This window comes from Poeciliopsis prolifica, unplaced genomic scaffold (assembly GCF_027474105.1).
Source record: "Poeciliopsis prolifica strain line A6 unplaced genomic scaffold, Auburn_PproV2 SCAFFOLD101, whole genome shotgun sequence".
Classification (NCBI taxonomy): Eukaryota; Metazoa; Chordata; class Actinopteri; order Cyprinodontiformes; family Poeciliidae; genus Poeciliopsis; species Poeciliopsis prolifica.
This window is the reverse complement of record NW_026562476.1, coordinates 337455-361877: the sequence shown is the minus strand read 5'-3', so window position 1 is coordinate 361877 and position 24423 is coordinate 337455. Positions and strand designations below refer to the sequence as shown.

General features: G+C 35.7%; 1 protein-coding gene across 1 annotated transcript; it reads right to left on the bottom strand.

Annotated features, from left to right (window-relative positions):
- Positions 1-3356: 3356 nt before the first annotated feature.
- On the bottom strand, positions 3357-23741 carry hlcs (holocarboxylase synthetase (biotin-(proprionyl-CoA-carboxylase (ATP-hydrolysing)) ligase)). The gene is made up of 11 exons (XM_055023466.1): positions 23356-23741; positions 21399-21521; positions 20549-20711; positions 17976-18964; positions 16112-16291; positions 15111-15367; positions 8071-8138; positions 7832-7992; positions 5984-6098; positions 5654-5867; positions 3357-4880 (listed from the first exon to the last, which is right to left on the bottom strand). The coding sequence occupies exons 1-11, from the start codon at positions 23635-23637 to the stop codon at positions 4706-4708; spliced, it is 2727 nt and encodes a 908-aa protein (XP_054879441.1). The 5' UTR covers positions 23638-23741; the 3' UTR covers positions 3357-4705.
- Between the last annotated feature and the right edge of the window lie 682 nt (positions 23742-24423).

Sequence of the window (24423 nt, the reverse complement as noted above, 5' to 3'; positions counted from 1 at the left end):
TAGGCAATCAGCCTGCTCTCAGCTGTCTGAAAGACAAGTTGAAGAGTCATTGCAGACTCCTCTACACTAGACCGAGGGGGTCTGGTCTATGTCACTGACTCCATTTATCGAGAAAACACGAAATTTAAGGCTCAGAGTCAAATAGTGTTGTGGACTTTCAGATGGTCTGACCCAAAGCTGCCCGTATCTCAGCGTTAAGTTGGGTATCAAATAAGCATCTTATTCCAGCATTTATACTCTGCTAGTTTCCATGGTGCTGGAGAAAAGCTGTTCGGTACAGGCACGTGCAGAGGGGTGTGCGAAGGGTGCTTGAGTCCCTGTTCCTTTTATCCTTGATGCTCATAGTACCCCTTTTCAATTCGTTTTTTTTTTTTTTTTTAATGTTTTAAATTTTTTATTATTTTTTAAAATATGTGTGTCAGGAGGCCTGCTTTTGCCCTTTAGCAATAATATTTAGCTAAATATGATAATTTAGCGAAATAAACTAGTCTTGCTGCCCTCTGTCTAATAATGGGGGGGAGGGGGCTGATCTGTGCCTCTAAATACAATCTCTAAATACAATCTGAATGTCCAATATCCCAAATTATGGGCAAGGATATTTTTTTCATACACTGGTTTGTAAATAAAAACGTAGGCCTGATGTTGACGTTACAAAAACTGTTTCTATTTATATTTTAATAATTGTCCTCACAATAGTGGAAAAAACCCTCCTTGACCCTACACATATAAATGCTTCGATTGCAGAGAAACTTCTGACTTTAACTTAATCATTCTGGTAAAGGCCTGGTTCTACAGGCAGACTGAGTTGGTCTCACCGACAGATAGAAAGAATGTCTGTCTTTATATCAGATCATTAAGAGGTCACATCCTGATATAAGACACGGTGCTGCGACTGTCACCGCGAGTTGCGACGTAGCTCAAACCCCGGTGCCATCTGCTGACTGTTCATTCTGCTTCTCCTTAATGTTACTAAAGCAGCTGCTGAAGGGATTTGGGGTGGAGATGAATGGCTGTAAATAGAACCTCAAGTGTTAAAGGAAGACTCGGCCCAGAGCATTTAGTTAATAAAATAAACATAAGAGAAAATATGAATATTGATAAGGTGAATCTGTGAAAGGGCGACTAGGTTTATTGGCCAACTTTAAATGAATCACTGATTATTGGGTACTTGCTGTGATGTATTTGTGAACAAACCCAACTCAAACACAAAGATTACACCATATTGTAGCCATGGTAACACAACAATCAAGATGATTCTTTAAACTTTTACAAAGTAAACTTCCTAATTAAATCCTAAATGTATTTTTTTTTCCTCAGCTGAATGCATTAAATACAATTTTATGACATTCTCTATAAATTAATGCAACAGATTTAGATCTATGATCTGTCTTACAATTAAACCATTTCTAGGGGCCCCTGAATCTCTAGAGGGCCTACCAGCAGCTACTGAGTTTTCTTTACTTTGATATCCCAGGCTTTCAATTGTAAATCTCAGAGATGCTAACATCAAACAATTTTATAGAGTTAACCCCTTCTTGTTTTTTTTTTGATCTACAAATCAGTCTGCAGCTAAGTTGTTCTAGAGTTTAAGTAGATATTATTAGGGCTTAATTAGTAAAATGGCTGCAAATTTGCTTATTTCATAACTTCATAACCTTTGACCTTCTCTCCTCTGGTCTGTTTAACACCTACAGTCTCAGTTAAACTCAGTCCTCCAGAACAGCAACTTCATACTTTGGGGAAAATATACATTTGCTTTGCATTGTCCCCACATGATGGCAACGATATAGTAGGATCCAATTAAATTCTTGATTAATATGTGTAGTTGCTATGTTGTTGTAAAGTGTTTTAAGATCTTACTCAATGTGCCCTTTTTTAACTTTGAGCCCCTGCCCCTCCAAAGGTCTCTGCACGGCCCTGGCTCTGTACAAAAGGAAGTGCTCTACAGATAGCAATGGAAAGAAAATGTGTTCATCGGTTCATCTGCCATTATCAGAAGTGATCCACCAGGGTGGAGGGTCATTTTGTATTTCTTCAGAACAGTGTATATAAACTGTGGAATGCATTTTTACATTTATTTAATTTCTTGGGTTTCAAGGCAAATAAAATGAAGGGTCTGTAAATATCTGTCCATGTGTTGATCAAGAATAAATAGCTCTTAAATAAAAGATCTTTGTTTTAGTTCAGGGCATGCTGGTGTAAATGGGTAGTGAGAATATTTTAGTGTTTAGCATGTTGGTACATCAGATTACTACTCTATAGTCCTATACAATCCTATACCTGCCTTTTACTTTTATAAGTAAAAGGCAAGATGAAAATTCACAGAATACAAGCAAAGTACAGAATCTAAAAACAATTACATGGCATTGAGTTAAAAGGAGCAAAAATATGAATATGAAACCATAAAAGCTAAGATTGTTATCAGATATCTGGCCTGACATATTGCAGGATTTTAGTGGTTGGAAAAAGGAAGAGTTGAGTCCCTGTTGATCCCGATGCTATATCCCCATCTTTGAGTCAGTTTTTTGACATTTAAAAGAAAAAAACTCATTATGAATTATTTGAAACCTCACAGTTTACACGTTGCAAACAGGTTACCCGGTGTCCAAAAACCTAATTAAGTTAAAAAAAATCTTCACCTATTTTGAAGTAAGTGTTACTTTGCAAGGCAACTTACAATACAATGTTCATGCTTGTATGTCAAAATATTACACGATTGAAGTACATTGTTTGATTATGATATTCTCTGGCTGGTGTATAATAAATATTTACCTAAGTCTTTAAAGGTTTGTTTTCCTTTTGATGTTCAGTGTTCAAAATAAAAGCTTTTAAATAGACTTAAAAATATGTAGAGTAGATGTTTTATTAAGGTTATTTTCTACAATAGTCAAACACTATTAAAGACCTAGAAACTATGAAGAACATAGACAATATGAAGGTTTCATGTTGATTCTGCCACCATGTCAGTGCAATTCTTCAGTGTCTTTAAAGGACAACTAAACCCACAACTGTAAAAACAAAATAAAGTACCATGTTTTACTATTGCTCTAATAATATTCCCGTTTGCTAAGCTCTTCTTTTTCGTGTAGGCAAGGAGAAGATGACAGTAAATTCTGTTAAAAAACTGCTGCCACAACATCCATAAGTCTAATTGGGTGAGTGATAAAAGGATTTTAAGACTGGGTTTTAAGTACACCATCAGGGGTCAGTGGTCAAAAATGGATCTCCTGTTTTCCCAAATGACTAAAACCTCTGGGATTAAATATCTGAAGCTGTTTTCTATTGAGAGCTGTGAAAACTGCTGTGATCAGGTATGTGTCTACAAGTTCTCTGAAAAGAAAATGTAGGACATACAATTATCTAAAAAACCTTTATTTAGCTTTTTTGGTCATCACAGCACATGCTACATTATTTATTATTTCTGTGCAACAGTAACAGATGAGAATCAACCCATTTTAGAGAAGGAGGATTCTTCTTCCAGAATTTACTGCAAAATAACAGACTGGCTACATTTGTTGGTTTCACCTGGTAAAATGAAAAATTTGAAACACAACATTGACCCAGACAATACACAGTTCCAACAAATGAATGGGACCCCAGGTAAACATGTCATTTAATTGTGTTTATTTTGTTCAAAGGGAAAAGTATTTAGAAATAATTTTAACAAAATCCCCACAATCAGTGGCATAGTTTTAAAGATATAAATCTTTAAAAACTATTTTTGAAGCTATTCTTTACTTTTTGTAAGTTGATCCAAATATCTAAAATGTTTTAATAAGTAATCCATTACTTCATGTTCCCATGATGAGGAAGTACTAACTTTTGTTAAAAAAAAATGGAAATGGAAAACGTGTGTGCTGATAATCATAGTGCAGGGAGTGACTGTAAGAGAGGAGCAACTTAGCTGAAGTTCTTTTCTACAGTAAGAGTAATAATAGAGTTCAGAACAATGATCAACAAGGCACCGTAAATAACATTTCATTTGAACCTTTCTTTCAAAACTTTACCAGTGGTGCCTCTAATTGTGGAGAGTGATGTATAAAGCTGCTTGTTCTTGAAAATGTAAGTCAGCATACTTTAAGGAGTAGCAACAGTTTTTGTGTAAAATAACAGTATTTTTAGCAACCATTCATTCTGTTTCATTTCAGGAGATATATGATTGGATCAGAGACAGAGATTGTTTTTATTGCACCTCCCAGATGCTACATTGCACCAAAAGTGTAATAATGTTGGGGACAGAATTTTTACTTCTCACAAAATTACATTCAATTTGACAACCCATCCTTCCTCACCAAGACCTGGAAGTATTTGAGGTTCTCAAACACTTCCAGCATTTTTAGGTTGCTCAAAATCCAACTTTTTGAAATGCTTTGCTCAGTGTCAGTTAAAGCCAATTTCTTTCTTCAGGTTTCAGCTGATGAAATACTAAATAAATAAACCACCACAGCTATCCATAAAAACAATTCAGGTTATGGTCCAACTATTTTTGGTCACTTTAAAAACAGCAGTTTACAAAGTAGTCCTTCCAAACAGAACGCAAATGTAATAAGGTTTAGCAAATTCATTATATAACTGGAGCATATATGGATTTTGTCAGATGTCTACATAAACCTGTTGGCTTCCAAATATTACTTGACCAAACCTTTTTCACACTGAATGATAGTGTTGCTTCAGTGAGTAGAAAGTTATCAGGAATAAAAGTAGCTTATCCTGGCCGCTTCATGACCACGAGGTTCTTCAGCATGTCAAATGAGTTTCCATCAGGCTCCACAGAGACCATTCCTTCCTCTTTACTGTACACTTGCAGAAAGCCGTTGTCATCCAGACCAACCACCTGCGCTTCTGGTCCTTCCTCACTCCACAAACGGACCTGAGTCCCACTGTGGCCAAAGCAAAGACAGTGTAAAGCCAGCATCTTCTTATCAGGTTCCAAAATCCTAATCGAACTATGTCTGAATTTCATGTTTTCAAAGTAATCAGTTTTACTCAAAAATGTAGGATCAATAACATTTCAACACTCATTAATTTCAACAAGAACACATGAAACAGCACTTGATCAACTGTTTTAAGATGAGCCAATGAAAAGATACACATTACTGCAAACAGTAGATTTCAGAAGTATGACATGGTTTAATCTTATTAACTGGGAACACTGAATTTCCAAATATACAAAACAAATATGTTCTTTTGTTGCCAACAAATGAGCTATTGCTAAGAAGAGTGAAGTGGATTTAAATAAATGTTACTTATATGTTATTTATAAATGTTATTTATTTAAATCCATTTTAAATAAATATCGCTTCTGGCACAAACCAGCATAATTCTTTTTTATTCTTTTTTTAACTGATTTTTTTTACATACATCTAGAGTGTCTTTGAAAAGGTCATATCTTGTTCTGCTTTATAATATCTGGATCAGAGGAATTTCTACAACTGTACTCACATTTACACATCTTTCTTTCCCCTTTCTCCCTCCATAAATTTTCAAACTTTGAAAGGAGCTGATGTTCTACTTGGAAAAATCTCCAGGCAAAATAGTACAGTTCATCGGAAAGAAGTTTTGGGAAGCTGCTCATGTATGATGGCTATATAATTTTTCTCAATAAGGAATGCTGAGAATAAAAGCAGTAGAGGCAGTAGTTTGCAACACACACCTGTGCAGCCATCTTTTATAGTAAGTAGGCAGAACAGCATCTGGGCCTCTTTGCTGGAAACTGGTGATGAGAGTTTCGAGGCAGTTCAGTGTGAGAGCAATGAACTGAGAGCAGCTGAGGGGCTCCAGGCTGCAGTCGTTCTGTGCGTTGTACTGCTGGATCAGGTCATTAATGCATACTGTGGGGTTGCTGTTTGTCACATTAAAGCCACATCCTAGAGGCAAACAGTTGAAGAGGAAAAAGGAAGAAAAAGGAGAGGATGTAAATAGTCTCTAGAAAGGGTGTATTACAATAGTCATCGAAAACATTGCTAATGCCCTAGGTCGTTACCTATAAGCAGATGAAAACTTGATCCTACAAAAGTTGATGTTACCAAAACTCCTCCAAGCTTCATCAGGTTACTGTAGTAGATATCATTGGGCCACTTCACCCTCACCTCTATTTCCTGATGAATATTAAAAAATGTTTAAAGTTAATAAAAGAGTATCCAACAAAACTAAAACATACAAAACAAATCAAATTGCCAGTTTAACCTATGTTTTAAGTCAATTTCCTGGCTAACCTACTGTATTACTATAATAATGTATTTAAAGAAAGAGAACATCAACAATTCAGTTGATATATGGATAAGATCAATTCAATGGGTAATAGGGTTATGGTAAGAGCTCAAACTCAAAGATTAAACTCACAGCATCAGATTGTTGATATGGTAACAAAACAATTTAACTATGAATATTGTTCTTTGAACTTTTACAAATTAAACTTGCCAGCTCCTTAAAATCTTTTTTATTTTTATCTTTTTTTTTCTCAGAAGAGTTTTTGCGGCTCGTATTTTCGACAGTAGGCAGACAGAAAAGAGGGCGAGAAGAGGGGGAAAGACACGCAGCAAAGGTCACCAGGACCGGGAGTCGAACCCGTGACGTCCGCGTCGAGGACTGAGGCCTCCAAACGTGGGGCGTGCTAACCCCCTGTGCCACCACAGCACACCCAGCTCCTTAAAATCCTACATATAAATGTTAAACAATTTAAAATCTTTTAATTTATGTATGCTGAAACCATTGAATCAAATTTAGCAGCATTGACCATCTCAATATACAAATGCTACATTTATGTATCTGTGGTCTGTGTATTTAAAATATTAGCATTTATGGGCCCTTGAAGCCCTGGGGGCCTCTGCTGACTTAATTTGTATTAAGCAAAAGCGCAAATAATTAATATTCATGTTAATTTAGTTTTTTGATTTGTTGTTTTTAAGACCAGCTGTTGGTGTAAATATTGTTTCACTGGTAATGTTTTCCTGTAACATATAATTAATTACCCAGTAATATTTTTATATTGACTGTCTACTTAACATCTTTTAATGCAAAAACACAGTGGACCACCAGTGGACCGCTTCAGCGCCTTGACCACCGGGCTTAGCAAGTTTTCTCGGAGAAACCCTGTAAAGGGTTATGCAAATACAGGCAATATACTATTTACCATTAGTTTTTCACCCAACACTGTTGCATAAATTAGGATCAGTATGAAGTTTTAAACTGTACACTTACAAGCCATGACATTGTACAGCTGGATGGTAAGCCAGGAAAGTAAAGTAACATTACATTTGCTTATTTGCCGATTCTGTCATTTTGCAAAACTTATTAGAATTAGAAAACTTTATTGTGTTAAATATTAAGTAAAATATGATCAACTATGATTAATTAATTAATTATAAAATCTTTGATTAATTTGATAACTATTAAATCGCACCACTGTTATTTTTTGCATCAAAATTGCCTCAATTCAGCTTTTTGCCTTACGACATAGCTTGAACATACCTTGTATAATTTCATATGTCTAAATGTGATAATATGGTTGGTTTATGTTTTCCTTTGTCTATTTTATTGATTATTACTTATTTTGATTCTTAAATGTTCTTAAGCTCTCATGTTGACGTGCCAGTCGTCTGCTCGTGTTAAATAGTTAAGAGTCATATGGTGTACATTGTCCCTTTTTAAAGAAAGTAAAAGTGTGACCATTGCTGTTACCATGCTATGTATTGTTACTCATCTAAAAACATTTTTCTTAGCTCATTGTGGTTTGCAGAGGTATCACAGTCAAACAGAACTTCACGCTGTACAGCAATCCATTGATTTAAGTGTTATAAGAGATGGGCTGAGGGTGTGTTCAAGCTTATACCTGATATCCAGGAAGTGTGCGAACAGCTTCCACCATGGCTAAAGCAGCCAAATGTTGCAGGAAAGAAATTCTTTGACCAAGCTTGGAGTTCAGCTCAACTTGGATCCCAACTGTGAACATTGCACAGCCTAGTGGGCTGAGCCAAGCATTTTTGCCTCGGCCTGAAAAAGCAAGACAATTTCAAAACACTATGTGTGAAAGGTGTTTTTACACAAAGTAAAAACACCTTTTTTACTAACCTCTTCCTTGTGTTTGTCGAGCAGCTACTGCTATCAAACCAGAGTTCTTTGGTAAGTGCAGAACCATCCTGGAAGAAACCAGTGAACAGTTGTGGTTATTATGACATCTGACTTCATGTCAGATGTCATGTCTTTTGTTTTGTTTTATTTTGAAGACATGTTGGAAATTTAATTTCATTATAAAAAACTTAACACTGTTTTTAATTGTGATTTGTATAATAATAAACATACAATGAAGGTGAGTAGTTGCTGAAACCAAAGTGTGAGTACTGAAGAATTGTCTCCAAGGCCAAAAAGATATACAAGAGGCTGATGATGAACTGCAGATTTAACCTCACTAATGTGCAGCGCTTATCAAATTAAAGAAAAAATGTTAGTACAATCTCACATTTCCAAATGGGATTAAGGCAAATACAATGTATTGGTGAGCAAAGACCAAGAGATCCTAGCCTTTTAGCTCATTATGATGATTAGATTGGTTGATAATCTGGTCATTCCACATATAAGTCTAATCAAAAGATCAGATGACGCTTCAGCCTATCACCCTACAGAGTATAACCTTTCTATAACAACACTTCAAAAATCAGGAAACATTAATCTTTGTGTCTGCATTTGGAACATATACAGAGCAATAAATATCAACTTAGAGTAGAGGCTAGGAAGCTATCAACATAACTGCAGGTCAAATAATTCATTGAAATGCCATGACATTATCTATACTATGTGCAGTCAGATTAGCTAACAGTCCATTGGAAGCAAATAAGTATACATAAATGGCATATTCACAAGAGGAAATAAAGTATTATGACACAGAAGAGGAAGGAAGATGAAAAGTGAAAGCAGAAATTAGTCAGAGTTTAAAATATCTCTTTAGAATAGTTGTATCTGTGGGATTTTAGCAGGTTCAAGCTTGGTTTAAATGTAGCAAGGAGTTGATTCTCTAGGAACTGCTTCCACATTTTGGACAATGCCATAAAAAGGTCTATCTTTCAATTTAAGATGATTGCTTTTTCCATCAAAAAATACCTTAAACAAGATTTCCTTTCAGAAGCACATTTACATTGATTATTCAGATCAATAAAGAACAATCTAATCCATAAATGTGATTAAATAAAATAATCCTGTTTACTGAGGAACAGCTAAAATTAGAATTTTCTAATGGAAGTGATCTGTGGGAGATGGCTCCTCCACTACTACGGGGAAGCTGAGGTACTGATAAATGGTCTTCAGTTCTTTTGGATATACGAATATACCTTGCATGGCAGTGGACTACAATGCAATGTGTGCCTCAAAGTTTTTCATCTCACCAAACAAAATATAAATGTAATTCAAACTGGATGGTGGAACTCCAACTTGAAAAGCATTGTTTAACTGGCTAAAGGGGAGTTTTTTGCATATACAAGTTGCACATTTACAGAATGCAGATGCCCTCTATTCATAAAGACACATGCCCAAAGCTGGAATGACTGAGGGATTCCTTTGTGCGGCTATTTATGGACATGTGAGATTCTCTACATTTTCTCCACCATAGGAATAAATTCTGACCTATTTTAGAGTTAATCTGCTGATCCAATACCATTTTCTTTTTAAGTGAGAATGAAAGTGCCCCTTAATATTTACATGCATTTTCTGTACACAGACTGATCGCATTTATGTCTACATGTGGCAAAAACAGAGGGAATGTGGCGATTTCCCCTCATTTTAGTTTTGTTATATTTATTTATTTTGTGTGTATATGTGTGTTACTTTATTGTATGGGAATAAATGTGGTTCAGTTTTATTGTTGAAGATTAAACAATAAAAGATTAAAATCATGAAAAACATTGAATTTGATGCTCCTTAAATTAAACAACACTGCACAGAGTCAAATTCCAGTGTATTATGGTGAGTTCTGGTGCTTTGTAATTTGTTATAATTTTCCACAAAGAAAATTTTAGTAGCTGCCAAAGCTGCATATACATTTTACATAAAACATTGTCTGAAAAGAAAACTTTTTTAGAAAATATTTTCATTCTGACTGAGTTTTTTGCACCTTGTAAGATTTTTGCTGTTGCATTTATTTTGGACCACTTTTTATGCATGAACAACAATGAGTCAGCTCAAATTGTACCCAAATTTCCCCCCCAAATTCCTGCTTTTTGTAATAATCTTAAAATGAATAACACTTATTTGTAATCTATTCTTAGCTGATTGCAAAAAGTCTAATCTAGGTGCTTTTAATTAGCAACAGTACTGTCTTTGTAATAACATTATTCTAGCAGGAGCAATGGAAAATATTTTGTCTTTTTCTGTACAATAAAAACAAGTTAATTATATTATCTTGGGTTAATATTGTGAAACGGTGGCCTTTTACCATGAGATTCTCCAAATGGCCAATCTTTAAATCTCTAGAATTTTGTTTACCGTAATTGCTTACAATTTAGTGCAGAAGTCCAAGTGAGGGGACCACCAAAGACATTCATTCAAAGGCCTTTGCCAGTCGAGATTACCAGGCAGCCAAGAGGTGACCTTCCATAAAAAGCAAAGCCCCAGACGGTCAGAGATGATTGACCAAAGATGCTACGCAAGTTGCAACAGTTAAGGAATCAAAATTCTTTATTGAAACCTTTTAGAAAACAAACAAAAGACCAAGCATTTTGTGTCAAAACAAAACCTTTCTGTTTCACAATTAAACTGTTTAAAATCTATGTTGGTAGAAAACATAGCTTTTAAACACAAGATGTGTTCTCAAAATAAGCATTCCTGCCTAAAAAATGTCGGTCGATTTTTGTGTAGATCAGATACAAAACAGATTTGTAAAAGGGGCCTCATTGATTTCTTAGCAGTCTGAGTAGAAGTCAACAGTGCAAATGTTGCTCCAGGCATAAGGATCAAATTTAGCAGAGCAGGAAAAGAATCATTATACTCTGTGGATGTGCCAAGTGCTCCCTCTACTAAATATTTCTACTTCAACTCAGTACTAGGAGCATCTATTTATTGCAGTAAATATTTTGAATTATTTTAACAACTACACAACTGGAGTTTTCAATCCATATCACAGATAAAAAAAAAACAAAGCATATTAATAGAAACATTATGCCTTGTCTTTACAAGGCATAATAGCCATAAAAACCACATATTTGTTGTTAATTAGAGGTATGTTGAAGCTACAATTAGCTGGATGGTATGTCAAGCTTCTTAATGTTAAAAAAATACTAAAAAAGCTAGGAGCTCTGGTGCTAATTGACCAATCAGACAGTCTGTTGAAGAGGAGTACTTACTTATTACACTTATTTCAACAGTATTTTTGTCTCAATAACTCCCTAAAGATGCTCATGCCAATTTGTGAGCATTGTAGAAATAACCTCATTGTCTAAAAGGTGTCCATCATGACAGAACCTTAATGAGATAAACAGGCCAAATCAACCAACACATTACCACTATGTACTTATTACTAATGTAATCTTTATTGTGCATAGACCATTGGAGCAGAGGTTGAGCACAATGAAGTCCATCAGAAAAGTCAGTACAGAAAGACATTAAACATGCTAATTCCATAAGCATCTACTTTTGTTTGTTTTAGCCAAACTCATGCAAATACCATTACATCTGTAATGTAAGAGATGCATGTTAAAGCTTTTTCTTGAAGGCCCTGAACAATACACATAAATTATTTATGTAAAATTCTAAAGACAAAATTTGAATTCCATAAATTCTAAAATTTTTCCTATAATGATGTCATTAGGAGCTGGATTCAGTCTTAGGAATCTTTGAGAATACAGGTCCTGCATGTTTTATGTTTCATCTAAAATCAAATAAGTACAACTCATTCTATCGCAAAACAATCATCTAATTTGCGGTTATAACAAGGCTTCTCAAAGAATGCTCCCTGATGACATGGAATTCAAAAAGTCACATATGATCTAAAACATTTCAAAATTGAAAGAAAAATTAGTAATAGACATTTATCTGTCTGGAAAGGGTTACAAGGCATTTCTAAGTCTTTGGGACATCAACAAACATAAGTAAGAACCTCACTAAAGAAAACTGGCAACGTCCCTAGAGTGTCTGCTGGATGGCAACCAATCTACATCATTGAAAGAAGGTCTAAGCAGATGTGTTATTAGTTAATCCATTAGAATCAATTTTAATCTGATAAACCATTAATCAGCAACTAATAATAAGTTGATTAATTGTTTGTATCCCTCACCAAGACTGATGATTCAAGCTTACAGCTAAAGGCTTTATATGACAGATGAACCAAACACTAGTAAACTCTTAGTTTACTGATGAATTGAGAAAGTAAATGTATCTCATTGCTATGAAAAAAAAACTTGTGTTCTACCTTTAGTAGAACACAGTTTAGTGTTTGTGACACTAAACTTAACTACTAAAATAAAACTACTGTGTGGACATTAAGGTTATACAGTTTTGGCTAAAATGTTTGCTGTTGGAAGTTGCGATATCTACAGTTTTTTTTAACAAGTCTCATCTATTCAAAGAAAATAAACAGAATTTTTGGCCCAATGACATCATTGGCTGAAATGTTCTTCATGTAACAGTGAAGAGTCTTTTAGATGGCAAAGTAATGTTGTGCAATAGATGTTGTGGTCAAGAGTTAAGGAATATTTTGTAGATGCATTGGTCATCTCTCTAAAGTCTTAACGAATTCTAGATGTTTTTTCCCAGATACATAGTGTCAATTTATTAAATGTCTTGTGGTTTACTTCTCTCCTGAAACAAAGGTACAATACACCATGAAAGCAGGAGTATTTTTATCTGAAGGTTTCGTAATTTACTAAAATGCAGTACCATGATGGAAGAAGTCACCATTCAAAACTTTTCACTTCTTGTTGGATAACACAGTCATTCTATATATTTTACAGCCATCTGAAAAATTGCCAGCCTCTCTATAAGGAATTTCATTTTAAAAGGTTTTCCACAGAAGATTTTTCACAGGTTGTTAATTTAGTCTTTACCTAAATATTTATTTGAACAACACTACAGGCTAAATGCTGTAGCATAGCTCTTTTCAAAACTGTATATGTGTCAAAAAAGAGGGCTTGCCTGAAAATATCCAGTATTATCAATACATCAATGCAAATACTGGAGGACATGAAACAGACATTCTTAATAATAACATTAATCAGGGGTTGCTTGAGATGGGCATCTGGAATCTTTAACCTTGTCAGTGAAATCAAACTGCAGCAGCAGATCTGGGGTTATTTGCTGTACTCATTCACCCAGCTTTAGTTTCCCTATAACCTTAATGACAACTATGTCTGTTCCAATCAACTCAATGCTGCACCAGAGCCCATTTTTCAAACTTTCTGACAGTTTTAATTGGTGCCACCTGCAGCCCAACTTATCCCCTCAAGACACCGCTTTTACTCACGTGTGTGGATGCAAACAAAGAAGGCTAGAAGCAAAGTCCATTTGCTGTGGAAAGGTCACTGAGGCAATAAATTAGTTCCAGCCTGCCAGCCCTTTAGCAGTGTATGAAAGAACATACACAGTTGAAGGGAAAAGCAGCAGAGGGAGGAAAGGGTGTGTCATTATCCATGATCGGTAGGTTTGGTAAGGTGAAAAACACCATTATAAAAACATAAACTGTCTGTGAATTAGACTACACAATTCATTGTGTAGCCCTGATTTCGAACCACAACATAGATTAAAATAATCAACTTTCTGGACTTTAGTAATATTGGAATTCAATTAATTAAAATAAATAATCCGACAAGGCTCGCTTATCAGATTAACAGTACCTTCTTGAAATAAAATCCTTAAGAAAGTATGAAACATATTTTATTAAAACCACATTTTTGTTTTTTTTTTTAAAAATTGCTTTTAAGTTGGTTTGACAAAATATAAGCTTATATATTGGGTTGCATTATATATAAGCAGAAAATAATTATAGTTAACAGAAATAACTATAAGTCGTTATTTCTAATTATAGTTAGAAATACCTATACTATACTATGTGTGTATTTTAAAGTACACACATACTTTAAAATACCAGTATTTTGTAATTAATCTATATAATGACTTGATGAACTGAGATACTGAAATAGATTAACAGTTTAATAGTACGGTACATTGTTTTATTGAATATGACTGTATCAGTTTCATGTTTTCAGATCTTTTAATGCAGTAAAAATGTTTTAGAAGGATATTAAGACACTTCATATACGTTGTTTTTGTAGACATACACATAAATTATCTGGTTAAGTATTCATCAGAAGTTATACCCTCATTGTCAGATATTGCTTATTTTCCTAATATTGTACATCCCTAATATTAATCTGTGCAATTGAGCATGTTGATGTATTTTTCCTCAAATAACACATATAAATGAATAATCAAGAAAAATAAAAAATAAAAATCAATGGATTATTTAAAATAGTAATTTGTAAAATATTTGATACCTGAAGACACAACAAGACCATGTAGCAAGAACATCTGTGATAGGACAGAAAAAAACATGCAAACTGGTCACACCTGCTGAACTTATGGGGTAAAGTTTTGCTGGCATAATATTAAATGTATATGCTTTGTGTATCAAATGCTGAAGCACATCTGAAAACAGACATTTAGATTTATATATAAAAATATTATTTTCTTTCATTGTCTGAAATTAAATAAAATTTGATTAAATTCTCAATTTCAAGTCAGTAATGATTACCAGGAGATAAGCTAACAGCTTTGTTTGGGCCCTCACCCACAGCAAAGTGTTAGAAAATGTATTCATATTTATATTTAAAGCTGCACCGATTCAAGCCACACCGTGTTCTGGGGGTCTGCAGAGATGTTAACTGTGCTTTCCCTGACCCTAGAACTGCACAAGTCCCAAATAAAGGGAAAGCTGAGCCCTGATGATCTTCTAAGAAGATCATCAGGGTTGATGGTTTGCTCTAGTCTTGCCCTGATCAGTTAATAAAAAGTAGCTTTGAAAGAATTTAACTTAATAAATTAAAATCACTGCCTTTATTCTGCAAGAAACAACAGATCCTGGTCTGAGCAGACAGTTCAGGCATTAAAAAGCATTGTAAAATTGATGTTACCCTTCCAGCAGGTTCATGGTGGAAGTGGTAACCTCAGCGAAGAGCAGGGTGTTTCCCAGATGGTTGGTCTTCAGATTTTTGCAGTAAGTCTCCATAACAAATTGGGTCATCTCTTGGGATTCTGTGACCAAGGACAGAAAGTCCGAGGGACCTTCATGTGGTTCAGGGCCTATCCTGAAGGAGGCTTTGGAGAATCGAACAATAGCATCTTCATCCGCCCATGTGTGCAGGAACTTCAGAAAACTTTCCTTGGCATCCTAAGTGAAATGTGAATGTGTCTAGATTTAGTTAGATAGTGACAGTTAAGTAGGAAGGAGCAATATAAGCAGAGTCTGTGGAGATAAATTATTTAGATGAATAATTTTAGTAAGGAGAAAACTTCAGGGTATTTCCCATAAAACATTTGCATTCAATGACATGCACAATATTCAGTTTAAAGGTTAAAAAAGAACCTTTAAAAGAACTAGAAGGAGCTAAGACCAATTCTCAAAACTGAACAGGAAGGAAATGTATGTTTAAAATGGCTGATGACACTTTAGCTCACTGCCCTCTCATGTTTATACAAGACAGACATGCTGTCACTCCTCTGCAGATTTGCTCAGATTTTTGCATGTACTTAGCAAATCAGATTGTTTCCATCTGTGTACTATGTAAAATATCAGAAGAATAAATTAACCACTATTTATACTTGATGATGGGAAGGAGAACAAAAGGACAATAATGTAATAAAATTTAGCAAAAGTAATTCTCTTCTCTGATTTAATTCTTTCAATATTTTTTTAACAATCTTCCCATTATAGTGTGATCTGTAATTGAAACACTCCTGTTCAGTGTCCATAAACATAACTGCTCACATTCTGAATGCACATGGACTCGAACATAGGAGCCAGAAAAACTCTGAATCCGAAGTTTAGTTCCTTTGTTGGCAAAAATTCAAGTACCGTAGTATTTTGGTGTGGGACACTTTTTCACAGTGAAGAAAATTTTCACTTGTCACTTACCTGGGAGGTGGCCAGCAGGTAGACAGGACTTGGGGCAGGAGTCTGACTTGGTTCACAGCTAACTCCCAAGGAATTAAGGACTTCGGTAAAAATTTCATATCGCAGTGCGTTGCTGACCTTCAGCTCATTAAAATCTTTTGAATTCATTTTCTTTGAGTAGAATGCAATGTCAAAATGAACCTAAAGAAACATACATACACATATCACGATTAAAATGATCTTTTAACAGTCATTCCAACAGATCAAATAGAAAATAAGACTGCAAAATTAAAAATTCAGAAGAGAGTTAATATTGAGTTTAGAAAAATTTACACATTTAGTGCTCCTGATGTCTTAGAGACTCTGAAACAGCCTGTGTGATTTTTATTTTCCTCCATCTGGGTTTAGAACCCTTCCTTACAGCATGATCGCCTCCTTGGTCTGCTTTGATTATTTCATTTTATGTGATTTATTTTATTTTATTGAAATATACATTATAATCTTGGACAACATAAACATAAATGCACCAAACTCCAGCCAAGGTTGATTTCCCGTATAGATTACTGCCACATAATCCAGACTGAACAATAAAGTAAAAATAAATACATTTCAAAAAATCAAGCAATGGAAGGTAATATACACCCCATATCAATTTTGGAATATAAATAACATTTCAGACTTTTCAATGGATACTCTAATGGCCTGAGTATTTAATGAAAATGTGTCCCATGGTTGGATCAATCACCTCCAGTCAGGACAGGACTGTTTCTGATCATAATTGTTGGAAATTACAGCTACATAATGGGTAAAATTGTCAAATTGTCAATATCTAGACAATTGAAACTTGAACTTGGATTCAAGTTGTATTTCAATAACATCTAAAAAACTCTTAAATGGACAATGAGTTTATCAGACGTAAACAAAACCAGTCAAAGTAAAGCAGGAATGTTTCACTAAATTTGTACTAACAGCTCTATGTCATACTTTTGTAGGAATAAAAGAAAGGCTTTCTGAAGATGTGTTTATAGTATGGAGCATAAATTTAAAGTAACTTCCTTATGGTCTAATGTTTGTGTTTTTTTGTCTTCCTCGATGATCATTGTAACAGTTATTACTACAATTATTTATTGAGAGCAGATGATCTGAGATACAACATTCAACAAACCTTTACAATTACAGGTATCTTAGCAAATCAAAATGCCCCTGATCAAAACCTTCGCGTCAGAGAAGTTACCGAATCAGACTCGCTGGTGAATCATAACCAGCTTGTTTGTAACTTAAACTTCAAAATGTAAAATGACTAAAAATAACAAAAAACAAAAGCAGGAGCAAACAGCTGATCAAAAGTTTAACTCTGTAGTATTAAAAAGTCAAAATGAGCACCTACTTTCAAACCACAACAACCATAATCACAATTGCAAAAATGTTTTCTGTTTTTGAGGTGCAAAAGCACAGATAAATTGGACCATTATTTTAATTTTAATTCTGCAAGACATGGACACCAAGCAGCAATATCCTTCTGGACTGAGGACTGTCTCTATTTAGAAAAGAGTGGGTTACTTAACAGAACAATGCTGCACTTCACCTGGTTTGTAAACATCCACTTCCATCCATCTTAAACACTTTTAGGATGAATGTGATTCTCCTAAGTGTCGGGACAGAGAATGTGAACAGGAGCTGTCGGAGCTTGTCTTTTACATTTTGAAAAATGCATATTTTCAAAATGTGAAAACACGTTTTACATTTTGAAACATTTTGCATTTTGAAGCTCCACTTCCAACCTGGTTCCAACCCAGCAGCATAAAACCTGAAAACATGTAACTGTTGTCCTGGTATTAAAATTTGTACCATTAACATTTTCACTCCTTATGTATAATATCTTTACCTGACAAAAGACAGCTTCCCCACCATCGGCTCCATGAGTTAGCCTGACAATAACCATTTCTCTCTGGTTGGCGACGTCATTTCTCAGCTCTCCCCAGAGCTCCACTTCCCCTCCTCCCTGAGGATCCCGAATGTAGACCTTTCCACTTGCCAGAATGGTTGCTTCCAGCTCTGTGCTGTCTTCTCTGGTGAAGATCAACTTCCTACATTGGAGGCATTGTCCTTCCTTAACTTCCAGATGGAGACCTGCCGGGCACAAAGCAGAGCCCAGCCCTAGCACCTTCCCACCCTTGCTTAAGTAAGTAAGAAAGCGGGTCTGAAGCTCAGCAGTCAAGGATTCCTCTTCCGCCAAAACCAGGAGCCTGGTGTTGTCCAGCCATGGGTCACTTAGAGCTTGTTCTTGCAGGAGGGGATAAACAGTGTTGTTTTCCACATTTATGCAGTCTAACAAAAGCTGATGAATTGCTTGGAAACGTTCCTTACATCCACCTGTATACACAAGAATGTTTGGTGCTTTTCCAAAAAACCTTGCAGAATCATGTTCTAGTTCAGCCAGACACCCATCGACACTATCCACATCTACACAGGTGTCATCAGGTAGATCTGGAATGTTCTCAGCCGAGGCATATTTGACAGAGAGGATGGTACTGTTCTCCAGTTCTAAACATTCATGGCAGCTGGAGAGATGAAGGTGGTGTCCATAACCCTCCATGTGGTAATGATGAGATTCTAAATGAGCAGTTTGAGAGTTGGGCAGAGGCTCTGATCCCCGCCGCTCCTGCAGCCTCTTCTTCACCTCAGGGGGTAACAGGAGACTACCTTTTCGGAAGTGCAGGTTCTGATGGTCAGTAGGCAACAGCTGAGAGATTGACTCGCAGAGGCCCTCCTCAGGAGTAGTGGATGAAAGTAAGAGCACTCCCACAGGCTGTGGTCTCTCAAGACTCTGCTGTTCCAACACTTTACTGAGAGTGCTATCTTGGAGCAAAACAGCTATATGAAAAAAGCCAAAATCCATCATAGTCAGTCTTATGACATATTGATATTCAATAGAATAAATTAACATGGGGACATTTAAAGGTATGACAGAAAATATATTTTCATTTTATCATCAGGGTAAATTTCAAACATGGATGCTTCCTAAAACAATATTTAGGTTCTTTCAGTCAAAAATACAAAAAGGTGAGTAAAAAAATGTTTGAAAGTCTTTTTCATTTGTTTTCTTTTTAACTGCCTTAAGGATCAGCAATCAGAAACTAGCTTTCCAGCCAACAAGATGTTGGACATGTCACTATAATAACAGCCCTTCAGGCAGATGATTCTTTAAGCCAAGATCAGGATAAAATGAGAATGCTGCTGATACACAACTCTGTGGTCATTTACAAACAAAATCAATGTCAGTTGGTCTCATTACCTATAAACCTCTGAACCCACTGCAGAACCCATTAAAATACCACTGACATGCATTTTAAAAATGATTTTAAAAGAGGAACTCACTACTATGCTTTCATTCTGTGTATTATAATATTTCTCATAATAGTACTACTATAAATGCAGAGTGTTGCTGTTTTCATCTGTAGTAACTGGGTCAAACACCACGGCATCTTGTGACATAATGAAGGTAAGTGAAACCATAAACAACTAAGTCTGAATAGAGAAGCCGAGCACAACCTTACACAGTGTATAGCAAATTGAGCATCATTCAACACACAATCCTGATATATATATGTTGACCCCAGAGGGTACAGTCTAAAACAATTAATACATGATACCCTCATTGGCATATGCCTAATAAAACTGTTTCACTGACAGGGTTTATAAACTAGAATATTTAGGGTTATAAAAAGGGATTAAACAATACTTTCTGTGTTTCAGTCAATTAACCTGTATATTGACTTACAAGCTGCAGGTCAGTCAATATACCTGCAGCTGTAAAATACAATTATTTTACTAAGGTTTCATTCAGATACTACGTAATCTGTACTAAACAGGCAGGTCATAATCCTGCCATAAACAGGTTTATGACCCGTTTATGGCAGGTCATAAACTTTCAGGAAAATCTTACTTTAAAACCTCTCAACTCTCACCTTAATGTGAATTTTCAATACGGAGATTAGTTGTACTTCAATCTTTAATCTAATCTGGGTTTAGTGTGCTAGTCTTAGCAGTATTATGGTTGTCCCACATTCTGAACCAAACATTGAAGCTTATGTTCAACTTCCTTCCATGTCATATGCTTGACATGTGACATTTTTCCTGGTCATAAAACAACTACCTTTTGCAGGTCATCAACAACCAAGTTAGATTTTGTAGAATAAATATCTTCTACAAAATCTAACTTGGTAAGTTGGAGCTGACAAGCTGAATTAGTGAAAACGAATCATTTTTCACACCACGTTAACAATAAATATTCCCAATACACCTGATAAAAACTGATTACTGACCAACCTTGAACATAACCACCAGTATGCCAATCAAGCATTGCACATGTTGCACAGACCACACTCTAACAGCTTATTGTTTCATGTGGTAATTTTCTTCTGTAACTAGTGGGTGATGCAGTGAAGGGTAACATACGGACTATCTTTGAAGGCACCAGTCCACTGTCCAGTTGAAGGCGATCTTCAATAAAAGCGACCCCAAGACGGCTGAAGTTATCTAGAGTAGTCTGTGCCACTGCCCTGAATGGCTGGCCTGGGCTGAAGGCCAGGGGGAAACAGTAGTCAGACCACTTCAGCACCTGCATATAAAAAAACCCCAACATGAATGCTATTACTCCTTAATACACAATAAAATCTAATTGAATTGTTTTCCAACACAAAAATCTACAATTTAAATCAAATCAAAAAGTACTTTATTTATCCCAAAGGGGAAATTAAACTCATATCAAAGAATCTTTAAGCAGTTGGTGATGCTGTAGACTGGAAAGATCTATAGAAGCAGTCAATCTTGCAGCAAATCTGAAGAGGCCTCTGACTAAAGGATATCAGTCTCACGGCTGTCAACAGTCGTGAGACTGTCTTTTGCTGGCAGAGCAGCAGGATTCTCCGCAGTCTCACGACTGTCATAACATGTTAACTGCTGAATTTTGGGAAGGCAGAGAGAATATTCCACAATAACCTGTCCATCAGTTATTGGCAACCACTGCTAATCCACCTCCTTTGCTTTTGCAAATCTGTCTGGCCATATTGGTTAAAAAGCCCAGTAGAGTAACCATCCTTTTTATTTCTTATTTAATAAAAACTCATTATTTTTGCATTTTATTGTTCTTATGGTAGTAGATTATTTTTTTCTTTTTCCTTTTTTTCCCTCATCATTTCGACTTTGTTTCTTAAGCCTTTGAATTCATTTTTCAGGTAACCTACTTATCCACATGTTCTTGTCATGTAACTTTTAAACTTTTAAATTTGAAAGATGTGGAGCTTACTTGCTTATTAGGATATCCCACTTGGTTCTCTGCAGCTTCTATTATGAATGAAATATTATCTATTCGATGAGCATCAATTAAAGAGGATCCAAGAACAGTCCATTGGCTGAGGTCATAACATTCCTGGGGGAACATCATAGGAAAGAATAATGAGGATTATTCCAGAATTTTGGCAAGTGAATGTAGACACATTGTCAAAAAAAAAAACAAAAAAAAAAAACAACTGAGCAGAGCCTTACCATACTATTTACATTTGTTAAATCTTCAGTTGTTGATGTTACAAGTATAACCTACAATGTATTTGATCAGGTTTTATTGTTTACACACCAATAAAGTGACTCCCAATAGAAGAGGAATAAAAATGAATCGGGGTTTCGAAAAAAAGAAAAAAAAAAAAACAACTCAAATAGCTTTGTAAAGACAACAACCAGATAATGGGAAATACATTTATTTCCACTATAACAAATGTCAACTAAATTTCAAGTGGAGTATTAATGTGTTTTACATGGCAGCTGTACCAACTTGTCAATCCAGCTGGTCTCTCTCCACTTTACACTTACAGACACTTTCTCCACCTGCTGTATTCTCCATGAAAGCAGAAGATTCTTGCTCGTTTCCTCCCTCTTGAAAGAACATGAAGGGGGAAGAAAGCGACCTATGCTCCAGCTAAACTCACATGTCTAACCTGAGCCTCCGTGACATAGACGGCCTTGTCTCCGAGCTGGAGGAAAACATTGTCTTCGGGAGGAAACGGCTGCTGGAAATGTGGAGCAGCAGTGAGAAGTCCTGGGGGCGCTGCTGTGGGAGGCGCAGAGACCGAGCTGGAGCTATCTAGATGGTTTATAATGGGCTGATTGAAGTCATCTAGGTTATATGTGACAGTCTAATAGCCTTTGAATCAGACTACAAAAATGAAAATGTTTTAAGGTCCAAATGATAAAGATTGGATTATGAATGCATGCTACTATGCAACAATTATTCCTCATAAGTGATCTTTTTTGTAAAGATGAAACCATAACATCAATGTTTAGGATTTAAAACCAAAAGCCTAAAACAGTATTAAAACAGTGCAGAAAATGTGCCTGTAGTATTTTTCTATTCTGTCCTTCTAAAAAAATGAAGCAAAATTCACAATGATTGCTTCTGCTTTCCTCTAGTAATTTTCACAATAGGTTTTTGTAATAACATGGAAGTGTGGGCCCAGAACAAACAAACATGCAAGCCCACCTTGACGCAGTTTATTGTGACTAATTAATCTCACAATCAAATTTATGACCTCTGAGCGAACATGATAGGAATACCTCCAGGTACAGTATTTGGCATTCTTTATTCTTAACTTAATTTCTGGATAAAACCATTACCGAGTACAGGGTGACAGGGGTTTAAGCAAATATGAAGACATTAATATCTATAGGAAACGCGTGGAAGACAGCTCTGAATGTGGTGAATGTGAACGTCTAATTTCAGATAAGAAGCAGAAAATTCTGAAAAATAGCATTCCAGGAGTTTTTTTTTATGAATATACAGCAACAAATATGTCTGAAGTCACTCGGGATTTTTCATGGTCACTGAGCTATGAAAAATCCCGAGTAAAAATACATAATACAGAAAAATAAAAACAAATACCAATAATCAATGCAAATAATGCGCTTGGATTTTTCGGAGCTAATTTCAGCACAATCTGTAAGCCTTTAACTGTCGATTACCAAATAATCGGAGCATTGAGAAGACATTGATTTGCTCTGTAAAAAGTTTGGCAAACTTGTAAGTTTAAATCTTGAAGTACTGAATGTTTTGAGGCTAATCTTGTGACCCATGCTCTAGAAAACACACTTTTCTTTCTCCACCTGCTGTATTCTCCATGAAAGCAGAAGATTCTTGCTTGTTTCCTCCCCCTCGCAAGAACATGAAGGGGGAAGAAAGCGACCAATGCTCCAGCTAAACTCACATGTCTAACCTGAGCCTCCGTGACATAGACGGCCTTGTCTCCGAGCTGGAGGAAAACATTGTCTTCGGGAGGAAACGGCTGCTGGAAATGTGGAGCGGCAGTGAGAAGACCTGGGGGCGGTGCTGTGGGGGTCGCAGAGACCGAGCTAGAGCCGGAACAGAAGCTGAGACAGAGGCTGTTCTTCCTGCTTCTCAGCCTGGACAGACTGTTGCGGATCAACACCGAGTAACACTTGTGAAAACGGACCCACATATAGACATAACACAGAGTTATTAACATTTTATCCCCCATGCGCCGCTTTTCTATTAAGTTTTGCTGTCATATTGATTCCCTTCAATGATATCAATCCAAATCTACGATCTCTAAGCCCACCATAACCTTGAAAGGAAGCTAAGCAGTCTTCTTCGTTTCTATTATTGCGGATCGCAAGCAACTTTAAGGTGCATAACGCCACCTACCGTACACGAGTGTGTAGCAACATTACTTTACATCCATCAAATTCTATTTTTTTTATTTTGTATTCTGAAGATAAATAAATAATGCTTTCCTTAATCTGTAAACATCCATTATGTTTCCTTCATTTTCCAATATTCCTCTAAGACTCTTTTTCTCCCTTTCAGATTCATCTTTTACAATTCATCAATGTGTTCTACATTTTCTTTCCCTTCCACATCATTCACATTTCTCATTATTTTTCCTCCCCATTAAATATAAAATGTCATTTAAATAGGTATCACCTACTCTTAATCTGATCATGATTATTTCTTCCCTTCTGTTTCTCTCATTAATATTTCTAATACTGACTTTTGTACATTATATAATCTTCTGTTCTCATCTTCATCCCACCGTTTTTGTGCCATTTTTTCATTTCTTCACTCTTAAGTGATTTCCCTTCCTTTTTCCCAAAAGGTATTGTAATTGTTATTGCCCCCTCTAAAGCCCTTTTTGCTAATTTATCTGCCTTTTCATTGCCTTTTACACCTTCAAGTGCTAGTACCCAACAGAACCAAATATCAATGCCACCCCTGTATAATCTAAATACACTGTGCTGAATTTCTTTCATTATTATTACTTATT